General features: G+C 39.4%; 3 protein-coding genes across 8 annotated transcripts; 1 reads left to right on the forward strand and 2 right to left on the reverse strand.

The window, feature by feature from the left end:
• The first annotated feature begins 509 nt into the window (after nucleotides 1-509).
• LOC121789157 lies at nucleotides 510-4203 on the forward strand. Of its 4 annotated transcripts, none has more exons than XM_042187664.1 (11): nucleotides 510-899; nucleotides 1199-1321; nucleotides 1401-1689; nucleotides 1820-1900; nucleotides 2018-2422; nucleotides 2501-2639; nucleotides 2726-2888; nucleotides 2975-3103; nucleotides 3239-3433; nucleotides 3506-3628; nucleotides 3780-4203. In XM_042187664.1, the coding sequence occupies exons 3-11, from the start codon at nucleotides 1425-1427 to the stop codon at nucleotides 3891-3893; spliced, it is 1614 nt and encodes a 537-aa protein (XP_042043598.1). In that variant the 5' UTR covers nucleotides 510-899; nucleotides 1199-1321; nucleotides 1401-1424; the 3' UTR covers nucleotides 3894-4203. The 4 variants fall into 4 exon arrangements, with proteins under 4 accessions (XP_042043598.1, XP_042043599.1, XP_042043600.1 ...); XM_042187665.1 differs by having other exon boundaries at nucleotides 1207-1321; XM_042187666.1 differs by lacking the exons at nucleotides 510-899; nucleotides 1199-1321 and having other exon boundaries at nucleotides 1423-1689; nucleotides 1768-1900.
• A 34-nt stretch (nucleotides 4204-4237) lies between these two features.
• LOC121789158 lies at nucleotides 4238-8403 on the reverse strand. The gene is made up of 7 exons (XM_042187669.1): nucleotides 7950-8403; nucleotides 7595-7689; nucleotides 7121-7223; nucleotides 6873-6991; nucleotides 5687-5873; nucleotides 5462-5602; nucleotides 4238-4791 (listed from the first exon to the last, which is right to left on the reverse strand). The coding sequence occupies exons 1-7, from the start codon at nucleotides 8241-8243 to the stop codon at nucleotides 4501-4503; spliced, it is 1230 nt and encodes a 409-aa protein (XP_042043603.1). The 5' UTR covers nucleotides 8244-8403; the 3' UTR covers nucleotides 4238-4500.
• Nucleotides 8404-12502: 4099 nt separating this feature from the next.
• LOC121789164 (cyclic dof factor 2-like) lies at nucleotides 12503-15137 on the reverse strand. 3 transcript variants are annotated; one of them, XM_042187677.1, is made up of 3 exons: nucleotides 15100-15131; nucleotides 14727-14968; nucleotides 12503-14124 (listed from the first exon to the last, which is right to left on the reverse strand). In XM_042187677.1, exons 2-3 carry the CDS (start codon nucleotides 14940-14942, stop codon nucleotides 12814-12816), a joined length of 1527 nt encoding a protein of 508 aa, XP_042043611.1. In that variant the 5' UTR covers nucleotides 14943-14968; nucleotides 15100-15131; the 3' UTR covers nucleotides 12503-12813. The 3 variants fall into 3 exon arrangements, with proteins under 3 accessions (XP_042043611.1, XP_042043610.1, XP_042043609.1); XM_042187676.1 differs by having other exon boundaries at nucleotides 14727-14972; XM_042187675.1 differs by having other exon boundaries at nucleotides 14727-15137.
• Between the last annotated feature and the right edge of the window lie 72 nt (nucleotides 15138-15209).

The raw sequence follows: 15209 nt of genomic DNA on the forward strand, positions 1-15209 counted from the left end.
ACAACGTACCACCAACCTCGTACTGTCACTTGCCACGCTATCCTGCAATATTGGGGGCGTATCCAACAATATCATAGTAAGCGCTTTAGATGGTTGCATGATAGTACTACGTGGATTGCAGTGTAGATTGTTGAGTATTGCATAATGCAATACTCAACAATCTACACTGCAATCAACCTATTACTATCATGCAATTTGTAAACGCCTAATAAATGAATATTGTTGGATACGCACCTAATATTGCTGGATAACGTGCCACGTGGCAGCACGGGATTGGTGGTACGTTGTCACTTTAAGAAGGGTTGTCATCTTAATACATCGCGATGTGGGTATTTTCGTTAATTATTTTACATTGTAAAGCGTTGCGGCTTGCCTATTAATGTGTTTATCCCTAAACCAAAGTACAGAGTATATAGTAGTAATACCATTCATAAATTTCAATTCTACATTTGTGATCTGAAAATCGGATCAAACTAGCAAGTTCAACTAATTTAACCGCAAACCGATCATTTAATCGATCCAATTATGTTTTTAAGTTTAAAATTCAATGAAGAAACCACACACCAAATAGAAAAGATTTCATTTTGACGCGAGTGATGCAATAATTCATGAGCATTATTGATGGTAGAATGCCAATAAACCAAACAAGAATCATTAAATCAGACAAATTGGATAAGATTGTAAAGCGGATAATAAGGTTGATTCACCACTTGGAAAAATAACGAGAAAGGAGGAGGGAACACCAATTAAACAACGTTGCTATCTCCTCCTATCTGTATCTTTAACCACTATAGATACAAAAATGGAAAGAAAAATGGAACAACACAAATAGAAAGGTGCAAGATTGGAGTTTCTACCGGACCCACTTCTCCTTTTCCCATGGAGAGCCTTTGTTACAGGTCCCACCTCTCTCTATCTCATCTTCACGCACTGTGTCTATTTTAAGGCAAATTCCTTCTGGTAATAAATGGAGTATTAGTTTATGTTTTGGTGCTTGAATCCCATTTGTTAAATGTTAATCACCTTGACGCTTAAATTCAAATCAATGATAGAAGCATATACTAGAAATTTGGTCTTCTATTCTTATATAGTAATCTCAATAATCAATTGTTTTGTAAATTATTTCATTTTGTTGGATATGATGTTGGTTGAATTTCCAGACCAGGCTCACACTTTAGCACTCTTGATGTATTGGTAGTTCATCAGGGGAAGTGGAGAATGCAATTCATGAATCTTCCCTCTGATCTTTAACCTATTCAAAGGGGAGGACTGCACTTGTTGCAGTTACGGGGCGCTTCGTTGTTCTTAATGCCGTGCTAAGGTATGTGTGTCATGTATTATCAATTCAACAAGATAAAGGCCCAAGGCATTTTTCAGCAGCACCTTATATATTTTTGCAGAGATTTAGAGACTGAATTGCTATAATGGGTGGTTGTGTATCATCTCCATATATAGCAACTAAACCGTCAAAAAGTAGTAGACGAAGGAGGTACCATGGACCCTCGAAAAAGAGGCATGTGAAATCAGCTTCAGAGGTAAACAGGATACGGAATAGTGATGCAGGAGCTCGAGTATCTACAGTTAGTGAATTTGTTCACACGACTGCCAAATGCAGAACATCTCCAGTCTCTAATTCCTCTTTCCATCTCACTCAGCTGCAATTTCACCACAGTCAAAGTGATGTCAATGGTATATCCTACAAAACTGAAAATTCTAGTGTTTTATGTTATCACTCCAATCCAAACTGATGAACCTCCGTTTCTTGAGGATTACGAGATTGGCTACGTTAAGAATGACAAGATATACTTATATTCTACAGCAATCTACCAGGAAGAATGGTTTGACACACTCAGTTTACTGGAGTCCGACTCCGATGATGACTTTAGTAGCGTTCATGGAGGTAAACAATAGCAAACTTCTCCAGTTTCTTTTCACCTCTTTGGTTTGCTCGGAGCATTAACTTATTTAGCTTTTGGATCAGCAACACCAGTTTTTATATTTCCACCTTCTTGTGTAGATAATGGCCCATTTACAAATGGAAGAGTTCTTCATTACGAAGTAGATAGCAAGAGTAATCTTAAAGAGTTGTTCTCAAGCAAAGATGGAGTAATGCTAATAGATGCCCAAAGAAAAGGGCATCCTGGCTTAGTGCAGAGTGAAGATTCTGGTGCGGTGAAGACACTAAAACTAGACCAGGCCTACTTAAGTTTTAATGGTATTAAAGTTCATGCGAACGACCATGATGATAAGACGTCGGAGACCCTATTGAAATCTGTCTTGCCGGCATTAGTTTCCACCTTAAGTTTCAACGACAAGATGCACAAGGCAGTAAATTCTATTCCACAATCTCAGAAGAATTCAGCAACTATTATTAGGCTCTCCATACAAAAAGAGGCTATTGAGGAAGAAACAAATGAATTTTGTGAGTAACCTTTTAATTTATCATTTGCCTAATGGAAGCAATCATCCCAGCTCTTATTTTTAACAGAAGTTCATACAGGTGCATCCACAACAAAATATCTTTATCGCCCTAGAGCTGGCTTATTGATTCCTTGTACTCCTAACGGGGAGCCGACTCCTGGAAGTTGGTCTGAGATTTTGCCATCCACTTTCAAGCTCCGTGGACCTAGCTATTTCAAGTATATGCAATCCCTATCCTTCATATAAAAAATGTCAGGCACGTGATTTGATATAGTACTAGTCTCTGATGATGTAGTTTTTGCAGAGACAAGAAGAAGAATCCTGCAGCAGATGTCACTCCTTTCATTCCAATCGGCGTAGATCTTTTTGCATGTGAGAGAAAGATTAACCACATTGCCCAGCACATGGAACTGCCTTGTATAAAATCAGAAGGGGGAGTTCCCCCACTGCTAATTGTCAACATTCAGGTGATTGTTTGTGTCATATTCAAAAATAGATCATAGTAATGTGACTGTCAAACAGAAGCTTGGTGCTGTTGTTTGTATTGTTGCAGCTTCCCACATATGCACCTTCTATGTTTCTTCATGAAGGGGATGGGGATGGCTTGAGCCTTGTGCTATATTTTAAGCTCTCGGAGACTTTTGAGACAGACGTATCTCCCAATTTCCAAGAAATGATCAAGGTACATATTCATTTCTTTGAGTTCCAACCGTCCTTGCATTGTTCGTTGATGTGCTCTGCCGATTAAATACAATTGAATGCAACTTAATTATTGTTTTACTGTTCAAAGTACTTAATAGTTGCTGCGAATCTGCAGAGATTGATCGAGGACGATAAGGAAGTTGTTAGAGGCTACAGAAAAGAATCAAGTATTCCTTTCAGAGAAAGACTGAAAATCATGGTTGGGGTGGTTAATCCTGACGATCTCGTCTCAAATAACACCGAGAGAAAACTTCTTAACGCGTACAATGAAAAGCCTGTTCTTTCTCGCCCTCAGCACAGCTTCTATGAGGTGAGATGGATTGCATAGGTTTGATGATAATATCTCATTTCTTTAATCATCTCTGCTTGTTTCTTTACACAGGGTCCCAACTACTTTGAGATTGATCTTGACATCCATCACTTCAGCTTCATAGCAAGGAAGGGACTTAGTGCATTTCGCGAGAGGTTAGGCAATGGAATACTGGATCTTGGATTGACAATTCAGGTTCGTTAGAATTCACAGAAAATCTGCATCCATTCGAGAATGTTTAGGTTTCTTAACTCAAAGGATAACCTATAGTATATACATGCTTACATACTCTATCTATGCAAGTCTTTAAATTGATATTGAAGCTGAGTGAGTTTGAAACTAACAGGCTCAGAAGCCAGAAGAGCTGCCGGAGCAAGTCTTAGGCTGTGTGAGATTGAACAAGATTAGCTTTGTCAACAATGGTCAAATACCAACAGTCGTGAGGCTAGATGACGACTGAGTCTAGTATGCATTTCACGAAAAAAATGGTTTACAGCAGCCATTTTCTACTAGCAGTGTTGGAGGTCCAGGCAATCACATTACCAAGTTTGATGATGTACATTATGCATTACCAGTAGAGACTGAATGCAACTACTTTCCAAAATTGGAATTCTCAATGGCTTCTTTAGACATAGTATTGTCTCAGAAATTTCTTTCTATTCTCTGTTTATGCATACTTCTGTATCATGACACTTATCATAAGTAGAATTTTGTTGTTTACTTCATCAATTTTGAAATGGTTATGCGCCAATATGAAATATTGCACTTGATTTCCACTCTATAGGGACAGAGTGTGTACAATGATTACCAAAGTTACAATGTACATTAATGGGCTATATAATATAAGGATGGGAAAGTAAACTGTAGCTTTGGTAAGATGCATATTAAAATACTTACATTCATGTCAAATTTATCCAAATCAACTAATGTCAACTCACATAAATGTGAGTAGATCAATACTTTGATTCTGGCTCTTGGCATTTACAGACCGGATGATGTTGATGAGGGCAAGAAAGATGGTCGCATGATGCAAGCGTTAGGATACAGCACAAGCAGATCCATCAAACTCATTGTCTCGTTTCCAGATAATATGTCGATGACACTGCCAGCCCCTCCACATCATATGTCCGAACCAATCGTTGTCTCTTTCCAGGTGACTCCAGCCAGCAAAGTTCCAAATGGAATGATTTGGATTCTTGCACGCTCTTTGCCACATCCGAAGGACATCCCATATACATGCCTCCAGGCAATAAAGTGAACTGGAAACCACCATTAAAGGTGACCAGGTTATTTGAGATGGAACCCGTCCAGTGCACAGAGGTGGTTACATCACTGCCATCTGATGTACATCTTATATCCTGTGCACATCGAGAAATGCAACCAAAATTTATTTCCTAATTCATGTATAGGCATCAGAGGTGAAGCAGTCGTCAAAAAGGAAAGATGATGCAGCAGTCAAAAGCTTTTGTGTTTACTAAGTTCCAAACTAGAAAAACAATTATAACTGATTTTTTGGTGTAAATCTATAAACAATTTGCAAGTTGAGATAGATCAAAGAAAAAACAAGATGAAACAGACAGCAGCACAAGTAAAAAGTACGGCCGAAATGACGATTGATGAGGGAGTGGTAAATTGAAGACAATGTAAGAAACAACACATTGAGGCTTAAGATTGTAATTTAGTAATTTAGAAAGCTAACAGTTCAACTTTCAGGTTTTGGATTGAGTTTAAATTGCGGAATAGAGAGAGCTATTTTTTTTTTCATTCCGGATACGTACTACTATATCCATCTAGCTGAACAACTAGAAACATTGCAGGTTGGTAAGACATTTTCAAACCTCATAAATATTAACCAAAGAAAATCATGCAACTATAAGCTTTGGAGGATTTTTCCAAGGCATGACAAGAATCCAGTAAAATTAAGTAGCTTTGCACAAGCAGATAAATGATTCTCAAGCAAGTGTCAACTTTCTAACAACAAATCAATAATAAAGGTAAAAGAAATGACAGCAAAGACTGGTGAAGTACCTGAACAAGTTGACCATTCTCGTTCATTTCAAGTATAGCAACAGTATCTGCTTCAGCTATTGTAGCACCGTAAACACCACTTCGTTTTGTTACAGAGCGACCCTTCCATGTCCCTAAATGAGGAGTAATCCTGTCTAAATCCTAGAACCAGTATTACCAGTATCAGGACACTTGGGTAATTTTGAGAAAATATAATAAGATTGTTTAATATTAAATCTAAGGTACCTTAGAATCGTCAAAGGAAGGGTGAGGAATCACCCCACTTCCTCTTTCTTCCAGGAATACAAGAAGCATGTCAAGTACACCTTTTGGATCCATGATGTGGAAAGCTCTGACTCGTGCATCTTGTTCCAATGAGCAGAGGCAGTTCTCACACACAAGTGAAGGCCTTCGAGAAGGAAGCTTTAAATTTCTGCCGGAAGAAAAGTAAAGCCAGGACATTGAAGATTAATGTAATATAATGGAGATAACTGGCATAACAGCTTGCACAGACCCAAATATAAAAACTTATATATGAAATCCACAGGCATCACTAGTTCCTTTGTGGAGCAACGCCACTATGAGCTCCTTCAAGTAGTGATAGAAAAGTTTCCCTCTTCATCAAACACACCACTTCAGAATCATTTTCTTATAGGTCTCTGCCGACACCACCTTGTATTTTTTTAATAATCAGATTGTAACTTATCTCTAACTTTTCCTATGCCAGTGAGGGTGAGATGCCCAAAATATGAAAAATAGGGGGGGGGGGGGCTCACACTAGAATCTATTTGTGTATCACAAAGGCCTGAGACCATGGCTTTAAAGGCTTCTACTTTCTCATGTAACTGTTGTTAAGAAGTGTTGAGCTCGCCTGCCCTACAATATCTTTCCTTTTGGAGCTACCAAAATACAGAAATCCATTTAATTGATAAAGGAAAACAATCTATATTTGACAACATGAAATTCAAATTCTCCAGAGTATGGATAATGCATTCTCCTAAAGCAATAAAATAAAGTTTGCATGAACATGAGGAAACTTGTCCATTCATGAATTATTGATCTCATTGTTGGAGATCATGACCACATGCAAATCGTGAAACTAACATCAATGAAGATTTTATTTCCACAGCAGTGATAAAAAAAGAGAATAAAGAGGGAAAATGTTGTTTGATTTCCAGGACTTGTCAATAAATTCATCCAAAGCATGGGGAGACACATGTCCATCAATCATGCATTAATCCTTGCAAAAAGCATGTTTTACATTCAGGCTATGATCAGATGCATATTGAAACATCGAATATTAAGTACGGCTGTGTTTCCATAATAACGATGAACAATCAAAACAATAAATCAAAGGTTTTTTCTCAACTTCCAATTTTAGGAATTGTTAACCTATTCAACCAAAACTGCTTATCTATATCGCAGAACACACCTGGGAAATTCTTCTCCAATATCATCTTCACCTAGAACCCCTTTTCTCAAAGCTGTTTCCAACATTCCAGCTGTTTGGTATCTCAATGCAAATGCCTTCTCTTTAGGAAAGAACCCAATCTGCAAACTAAATTCAGTGGATGATACGCAAAGTAATTCAAATTTCGATTATTGAACTGCCGGCAAATTTAGATCTTGCGCATTACTATTGAATAACCAATAGTGAGATCAGGTAATAAGAAGTCTCACCTGCTGATATTTGTCCACCGTAAACATGTTGGTCTCTTTAATCTTGTATTCAAACCACTCTGGCTCGTCTTCAGGGCTCAATGGAGGCTGCCTGATGTATAACCTATATTTTGGGAAACCAGTTTAACACCCGAGTAATACCATTTAGAAGAAAAACAGAGCAATGGGATTCTATTAATAGCAACCATAGCATGCTATGCAGTTTCTCTGGCACTTGGAAAGATATAGTTACTTCAAAGTTCGAACCAATAAATAGTTGAATCTCAAAACAGGTTATACAGTTTCACCTTCCAAAAACATTGACTTCACAGAAATTGTTCTCAATTTATTGGTTAGGAACTTGGATAGTAAAGCTTCAATCATACCCAAAGGAAGAAAAACGAAAATCATATGAAAGCGACAAATAACCTATATCCATGGTAATGTGTTCATATCAAAAGTCCGTTCAAGTAATCTTCCAGGGTAAAAACTTACGACTGGATCAAACTCATGAGTTCATTTTCTCCGTAAGAGCTCGCAGCAAGCTTTGTACTAATCTTATATAGCAAATTCCCATTACAATCGAATTGCTGCAATATATCAACCAAAAATGCATTATCAGCATCCTCGCTCAAAGTTCAAACTCTCTAAATCACAGTAATAAAATTTCTTCAAATCAGAAATACCTCACTCATACAAAACAAACACAGAATGAAGCTTCATATTAACATTGTCAACGATTAAAACTGATCAGAAGAATCATTACAAACATTGCATACATGAAAACGTAAAAGTGAAAACCTAGATTTTGTTCATAGAAAATACAGAGCTGGGAAGAATGAACAATTACATGGAGAGAACCCTTCCAACTGCCGGAGTTGAGGTCAATGAAGCGCTTAAGGACGTCAATGCTCATCGAAATGTCACCGCTTTGCTGTCCACCTTCCACCGCCGCCGCCGACGGGACATTAACGGAGCTCGGCGGTGAATTGGGTGAAAATGGTGATTTCGTTCGAAGAGAAGGGGCGAAGGGGCGAAGAAATTGCGTTGTTAGCCATAGGGGCGATGGAGGGTTGTTGAAAGTGGATGCAGAGAGGGAGCTATGCGCCGTTAGCGGCAATATGGAAGATAGCGCCGTCGCCATTGTCACGGCGACGCGGGGAGAAATATCTTATCCGTTGGGGAAACAAACGTTTGATTGCCTTCAAATTTTTATCTTTAATACTTCCACCAAAAACATGGACTTCTATAATTCGATTCAAATCAATTTCTTGATTTCCAAATTTAATTTAGCACAGCATTTTTAAGATTGCAAACTTAATAAGTTAAAATTAAGATTGCAAACTTAATAAATAATAGTCGCTCAAATTTCATGCTAGGTAGAATTAAAACTTCAAAAGTTCAGATTTTAACACAAGAAGTTGGGGTTACAATCCTTCGGATCTTTTATTTTTCTATATATACTAGTACTATTTCATTTTATTTTTATTTTTATCATGGTATCAAAATAATTAACGATCTATAATTAATTGTTAGGTCATTCATTATGATATCTATATTGACTCGGCTTAACCCTAATCCATGCATATAAAAAAAACCTCTGATACAAAAAATAAACAAATTTGACAAAAGCACAAACTATCAATGAAAAATTGATGTGACTAATGAATATAAGCAAAAATGATTTAGATTGACTTATAGACACGAGCAAAAACTGACTATGTTGGTTTTTTAATAAGAGTCAAAATCGTCAACAGAAAAATGAAATAACTCCTTAATACCTTGATACGAACCTAAATTATCAAATGTTGAGTTAGAAAAGATTGTTGATATCAATAAAAATTGAAGAAGTGATAAATGAGATAATACAGTTATAAATTGAAGATAGTAAACAATTAAGCAAAAGAGAAAAATGTATAAGTGTGAGTTAATTTATTTGAATACAAGCAAACTCTGGAAATAGAATGGTAAAGGAAAGTTCAATAAGGAGATTCAGGCGGAGGTGGGAAAGGAACAGATCTTTCATTGTGGGTTTGGCCCTGTTTCTGCATAATCCAACTCAAACATTGTCCTTCATTTTTCCTGCAAATGTTCATATAAATATACTACATAAAGAGATTGAAATTGAGAGGATGAGAATGTTGTCAAGTAAGTACCTGCAACTCAGTAGCAGTAGCAGTAGCAATGGCGTGAGTTTCTTGGAGTGCCAGTTTTCTTCCAAATCCTAATAAGTATTTTTGTGGGTCAAACGCACGCATGTATGTGACTACTAGTTGAATAATAATTCATGTACTTGTATCAAAACCATTAAATCCAGTGCAACTTTATTTTGCTTTGAATCTACTCATACTTTTTCTTTTATCTTTTTTATTTAACTATATGTGTATCATAAAGTCCACGCTGCCTCTCTTTGTTGGCAAATTATTTCATTTTATAACTAAATGGTAGTATAGTTTCTTACTGGGAATTCAGGTCCAATATCCTTCTACGAAAAATACATCACAGGAAATTGTTGTGATGGAGTAATAATTACACTAATGTAGAAGTCTTTTTTGACAGCATACAAGTAACATCATTTTCTTAAAACACTTGAACAAGAATTCGTAACTTGTCAATGTGATTGAAAGAGCAAACTGAAAAGACGAGACAATATCTTACACTAAGAGCATCCACAATAGTTTTGGATAAGCAATAGCCCAGCCATAGCCTAGCCACAAACTCCTCCTGCCACATCATCAGCACTAAAAACTCTTCCTGCCACATCATCAGGACAAGCAATAGTCTAGCCACAATAAACAAAATAATAAAATAACAATCACACCAAATACGGACTTCAACTTACGACACAAATACGGGAAAATGCAATAATTTTATTTAAATAAAAAAAATTACATAATTTTTTTTTCAAAAAAACTAACTCCGTGCAGTCCTCCGCGCCCACAACTCTTCAATTAAATCCTTTTGGAGTCGAACATGAGCTTCTACTTAGCGCATGTCGGCATGTGCTTGGAGGCGGCCGGCTTCATCATGAGGTACCCCACTTCGTACGTTCGGGGCGGCCACGTCGTGGCTTGGACCGACTGCATTATCGTCGTTGGCCAACTAGTCAGTTGTACACCTTCATCTTCGACAATCATGCTGTGCATGATAATACAGGCGTACATTATATCAGCAATGCAGTCGACATGCCACAATCGCGTTGGACCCCTAATTGCCGCCCATCGAGACTGGAGCACACCAAATGCGCGCTTCACGTCCTTGCGCGTCGACTCTTGCCGTTCTGCAAAGTAGGCCTTCACCTCATCTGATGCGCACCTGATCGTCTTCACAAAGACGGGTCACCTAGGGTATATCCCATCCGCCAAGTAGTAGCACATATCATGTTGGTTCCTGTTGGCGATAAAACTGATGGCCGGACCGACGCCCTGACACTGCTCGTTGAAAAGGGGCGACGAGTTGAGGACGTTGAGGTCGTTGTTCGAACCGGCTACCCCAAAATATGCATGCCAAATCCACAGCCGGTAATCAGCTACGGCCTTGAGAATCATCGTGGGATTCTTTCCCTTGTAGCCTATCGTGTAGAACCCCTTCCAGGCAGCGGGACAGTTCTTCCACTCCCAATGTATACAATCTATGCTGCCTAACATACCCGGGAACCCATGCTTCTCCCCGTGCATCTGCATCAGCTCCTTGCAGTCTTCGGGGGTAGGGCTTCGAAGATACTTATCACCGAATATTTCAACCACGCCCTGACAGAAATACTTCAAACATTCAAGGGCAGTCGTCTCACCGATGTGGAGGTACTCGTCCATGTCTGCCGCGCCTCCGTAGGCCAACTGCCTAATTGTCGCAGTGCACTTTTGAATAGGTGTGTGGCCGGGTTTGCCAGCCGCATCGTGCCTGAAGCGAAAATACAGATATCGACGCTCCAAAGCGTTAACAATACGCATAAACAGAGCCCTGCTCATCCTAAAACGCCTCCTGAAAAGGTTGGTGTTAAACTGCAGCTCCGATGCGAAGTAGTCTTCATGTAGCCGCTGATGTGCAGCTCTACGTGATCCCGCTCAATCACTGCTCGGCGGTGGACAACGGGTCGAGGTCGAGGTACCGCCGGCTGCAAGGCCCTCTGTAACAACCGGTCCATCTCACGGGACGTATACGCCTCCAACGCTTCGTTCATTCGCCGGTCGTACTTCTCAGCATCCCCACCACTACTATCACCCGCGCTACTCATTTCGCGTTGTTGCTCTTGTACAGAAATTAAGATAAAGAGAATACTCGTTAAAACAAGTGGTGCAAATGAAAATGAGGTGCAAATCGCGTATATATAGTGTTTCGAAAATTAAATAAAAAAATAAAATCTGCTTGCCGATCGCTCGCCGATCAAGAGCCTGCAATGGCGGCCAGCCGATCGGCGAGCGCATCGGCCAGCGGTCGGGAATCGGCGTGCGCTCGCCGTTTTTTCCGCCGATTTGGCGCTTGCCGACTGCAATGGTTAGACGAGCGGACTGGCGAGCACTAGGGATCAGCTAGCCGGTGGGCTCGCCGCCAGGGATCAAACTCCTAAATCGTTGTATACTGGCTTGTTATTTAACTTGCAAAATGTATTTTGAATTAATACAAATTAGCATATGTTATCCGATATGAAGTGCAATTATACAAAAATCACGCATACTACCCATTTTTTGAAGAAAAATATGGAGTGTACGAATTCAAGTTAACATTCCATCAGAAATGTTAATTACTGTGAGGTACAAAAATTGGCTACAATATACCATTTCCATAAGCTGGAAAATAAATTCACAATGCATGTATAGAAAGTGAGAATGATAAATTAGATGAGATTTATTTGAATATTGAAATCCACCAAAGAAGATGATAGAGCTATTACTAAAAACATGACAATTCTGGCATCATTGATTAGTTGGGTTAACAGTAAGTTCGAATTGATGATAAAATTGAAATTGAAATCGAAATCGAAAGTGAAAGGAAGAGGTGTGTTCTCATCTCTATCTATTAAAATCATATACCTTGTCATTATTTTTCAAAATAAATTTCATCTTGAGCAAGAAAACCCCACACACACACATGCTAAGAAGATAAATCAATATAATACTCAACAAGCAGATAATGTGGACCACTGTATTCACCATCTCCTACCCTTGAGCCAAATTTGACATCTCACATGCTTAACTAATCAAGAAAGACTATCGACTGTTATTACACAAGTATCACTAAACTAAAGGGAACACTGACCTAAAAGAGTAGAAAGGCTTCTTCTTAGTCACACTTTCTAAATACTGTATCATCTAATTCCAATCCAAATATCAAATTCGATGACCATCTCGGCCTTGGATAGAAATGGATGTTTTCCGATAAGAACCTACTTTAGGAAGAGGCAAATAGTATTACAAAGAAACTCAACTTATTGCGCTGCACAAGCATTACACTGTTCTTGCTCTCGCATAATTATGTACAATAACTAAACAAGCCCCCGAGTCCATCTACTACCTACCAAAGAACAGCTATTTGCTAGTTTTAATGTTAAGTAATCACATGTTTATGAAGATTGAAGAGAATTTACCCAATCTCCAGCCTCATTCGTCTGTAGCTTCATCAATGGATATCCTGGCACAAGGGATTGTCTGGAACAAATCAAGCAATGATATCCTGTCGAGACTATTCAAGAAGAAGACAACTACAGTTCGGTAAGCTTAAGAGCTCTCTTGGAAGCTCAATGACCTAGACAAAGCTGCTGGATTTGCTTGTAATACTGTCGATGTTTCTGGACCATGAGCCTTTTCACCGCCTTTCGCTTGGCTTTCGAAGGCCTTAAAAAGACCACCACTACCCACAGAATCCGCTCTCTCATTCTTTATACCTAAAGTTGCCCATATGGAACTCTTGGCGGCCTCTCCAGGATCGTCAATTCTCAAAGTTTTCGGAACCCACAGACATTTCTCGGGATTACTCTCCTTCTCACTTGCTTCCTCTGGGTTGACGGGCATCAGAGTGTTGTCATCTCTCGAGTGCTTCCCTAATGTCGGGGAATTGGGGCTGGAATTCGGAGGAGTGTGGCTCTGTGATGGTGTTGGGGGGATAATCCAAGGAACATTCCAAGGGCCAGGTACAGCACAACCCCAGTAAGCTGGTGCCGGAGGATAGAAGGGCAAAGCAAAGCCACCGGGTTGAAAGTTTGGTGGAGACACGGGAGCAGTCCACTGAACAGAATGCCACGGATAAGGCCATGGGGCACCTGGAAAGCAAGGAACTTGGGGAGGAAAGGGATGACTGTTTGGTATCAGTTCAGGCAAGCCGGTTTTACCAACTTCTTCCTTTGAACTTGCAGCAGTGGTGGAAGATCCACTTGAGCGATCATCTCCATTCTCTTTAAGCCCATGAGAAGCCTCGATTCCTACTTCTTCCGGTCTGTGAAACCCGTTCCTCATGTTGTTTCTGACGGTTTTATCGGCAATATTTAAGACAGACACCATTGATTCACATAGAGGTGTGTTTGAATTGAAAGTGATAACAGTGCCATTGGGGCTCAGAACAGGGTGGTGTATTCCGTTCGGGAGGTCCACCCGAACATTCTGAAGGCCATCAGGAACAGTTAGATGACGGAACTGGGAAGCAGCATTCTTGTTCTTACGGCGACCGGCCCCTACAGGCACATTCCTCATGGTCCCACCAGCTGTCCAGTACCTCTGACAATTCTTGCAGAAATGTCTTGGCTGGTTGACGTTGTAATTGTTAAAATAACAAAATTTTGTATCCATGCTGTTGCAACGAGGACACGGGAGTATCTTGTCTGGCTTCTTCAGAGTTTTGTCCTGTGAGTCACTGGTCTCAGTCTGGTCCTCTTCCGTCTTCAAGCTTTCCATGGGTCTGGCATCGCTACCAGCAGACAATGCCTTAGGTTCCTCAACTATAGATGGGGTTGCATTAGAATCTTTTAATTCATCCAATGTCAAAGCCTGGGACCGACCCTCCTCTTTATCGTCGTGTTTTAAGCCTGATTGGTTCTGCAATCATATGGAAGCAAAAGCTATGAGTTCACAGTTGCTACTAGTTGCATAAGTAAGCCCCATTTAAGGTCTAAATAGCACATTCCATTTGTTTATAACAAATGAGGGATTCCATTAATGCCAAAAACATCACAAAGTCACAATCTAGAAGACAATAAAGAAGAGATGGTTACTAAATTTCATCTGTCTTCAATTTTATCACTACAACTAGGATTTTCTCCATCCAATTCACAATTCTCTCTACACTGACCCAAACACTTTTGATTTTGGAATATTGAAGTAGACAATAGATATTCATAAAGATCACCATGAACCCCAGAAATACAAGGAATAAATCACAATTGCAAACCTAACCAGACACATAGAAACCATATAAGTATATCACTTTATCATAGATACTAAACTAAGCTTTCGAATTCATATTCAGTGTAAGCCAGAAACAACATAACCACTCTGAAACCCTAAATCGAGACAGCATAACACAAAAGTAAACAAAAATTAAAAAAAAATCAATTAAAACCAAGATCGACCGATTAATGCTCATTCCAAGGACTTTTCATCAAAACTTCAATAATCAATTACTAGTTCGAAATGAATACCTTGTTCGATTCATGGTCCTCTCCGTCGCCGTTGATATCATTTTCTTCAATCATGGAGCTAGATGAACAAGGGGGATCTTGATTAATCGAAGTATCCTCTCCAGCAGCATCACATGACTGAGCTGCTTCACCAGTCTTCTCCGCCGCCAAGGCAGTCTCGGGAAGTTCGATGGTTTTTCCGAAAAGCTTAATCTTGGGGTCTTTCACTTCAGACATTTTCTCTCTGGTTATCCCCTCGAGTTCTTTCTTCCACCGTTTATAAACAAGACAAAAAAAACTCCCGATGAGTTGGGATAAAATTGAGATAAAATTGAGAGATCTGACACGCACTCACACTGAGTTTTTTGTGTTCTTTTTCTATTTCTGGGGGTACCTTTTTGCTCTGTGTTTGTGCGTGTTTTCTCTCTCTTATCAGTGCATACCTGTTCTTGGGCAACGTGGGAGAAGAGATGGCGTTTTTAAGGTTTGATTCCACATCAGCAG

Source organism: Salvia splendens, unplaced genomic scaffold, assembly GCF_004379255.2.
Source record: "Salvia splendens isolate huo1 unplaced genomic scaffold, SspV2 ctg152, whole genome shotgun sequence".
Taxonomy (NCBI): Eukaryota; Viridiplantae; Streptophyta; class Magnoliopsida; order Lamiales; family Lamiaceae; genus Salvia; species Salvia splendens.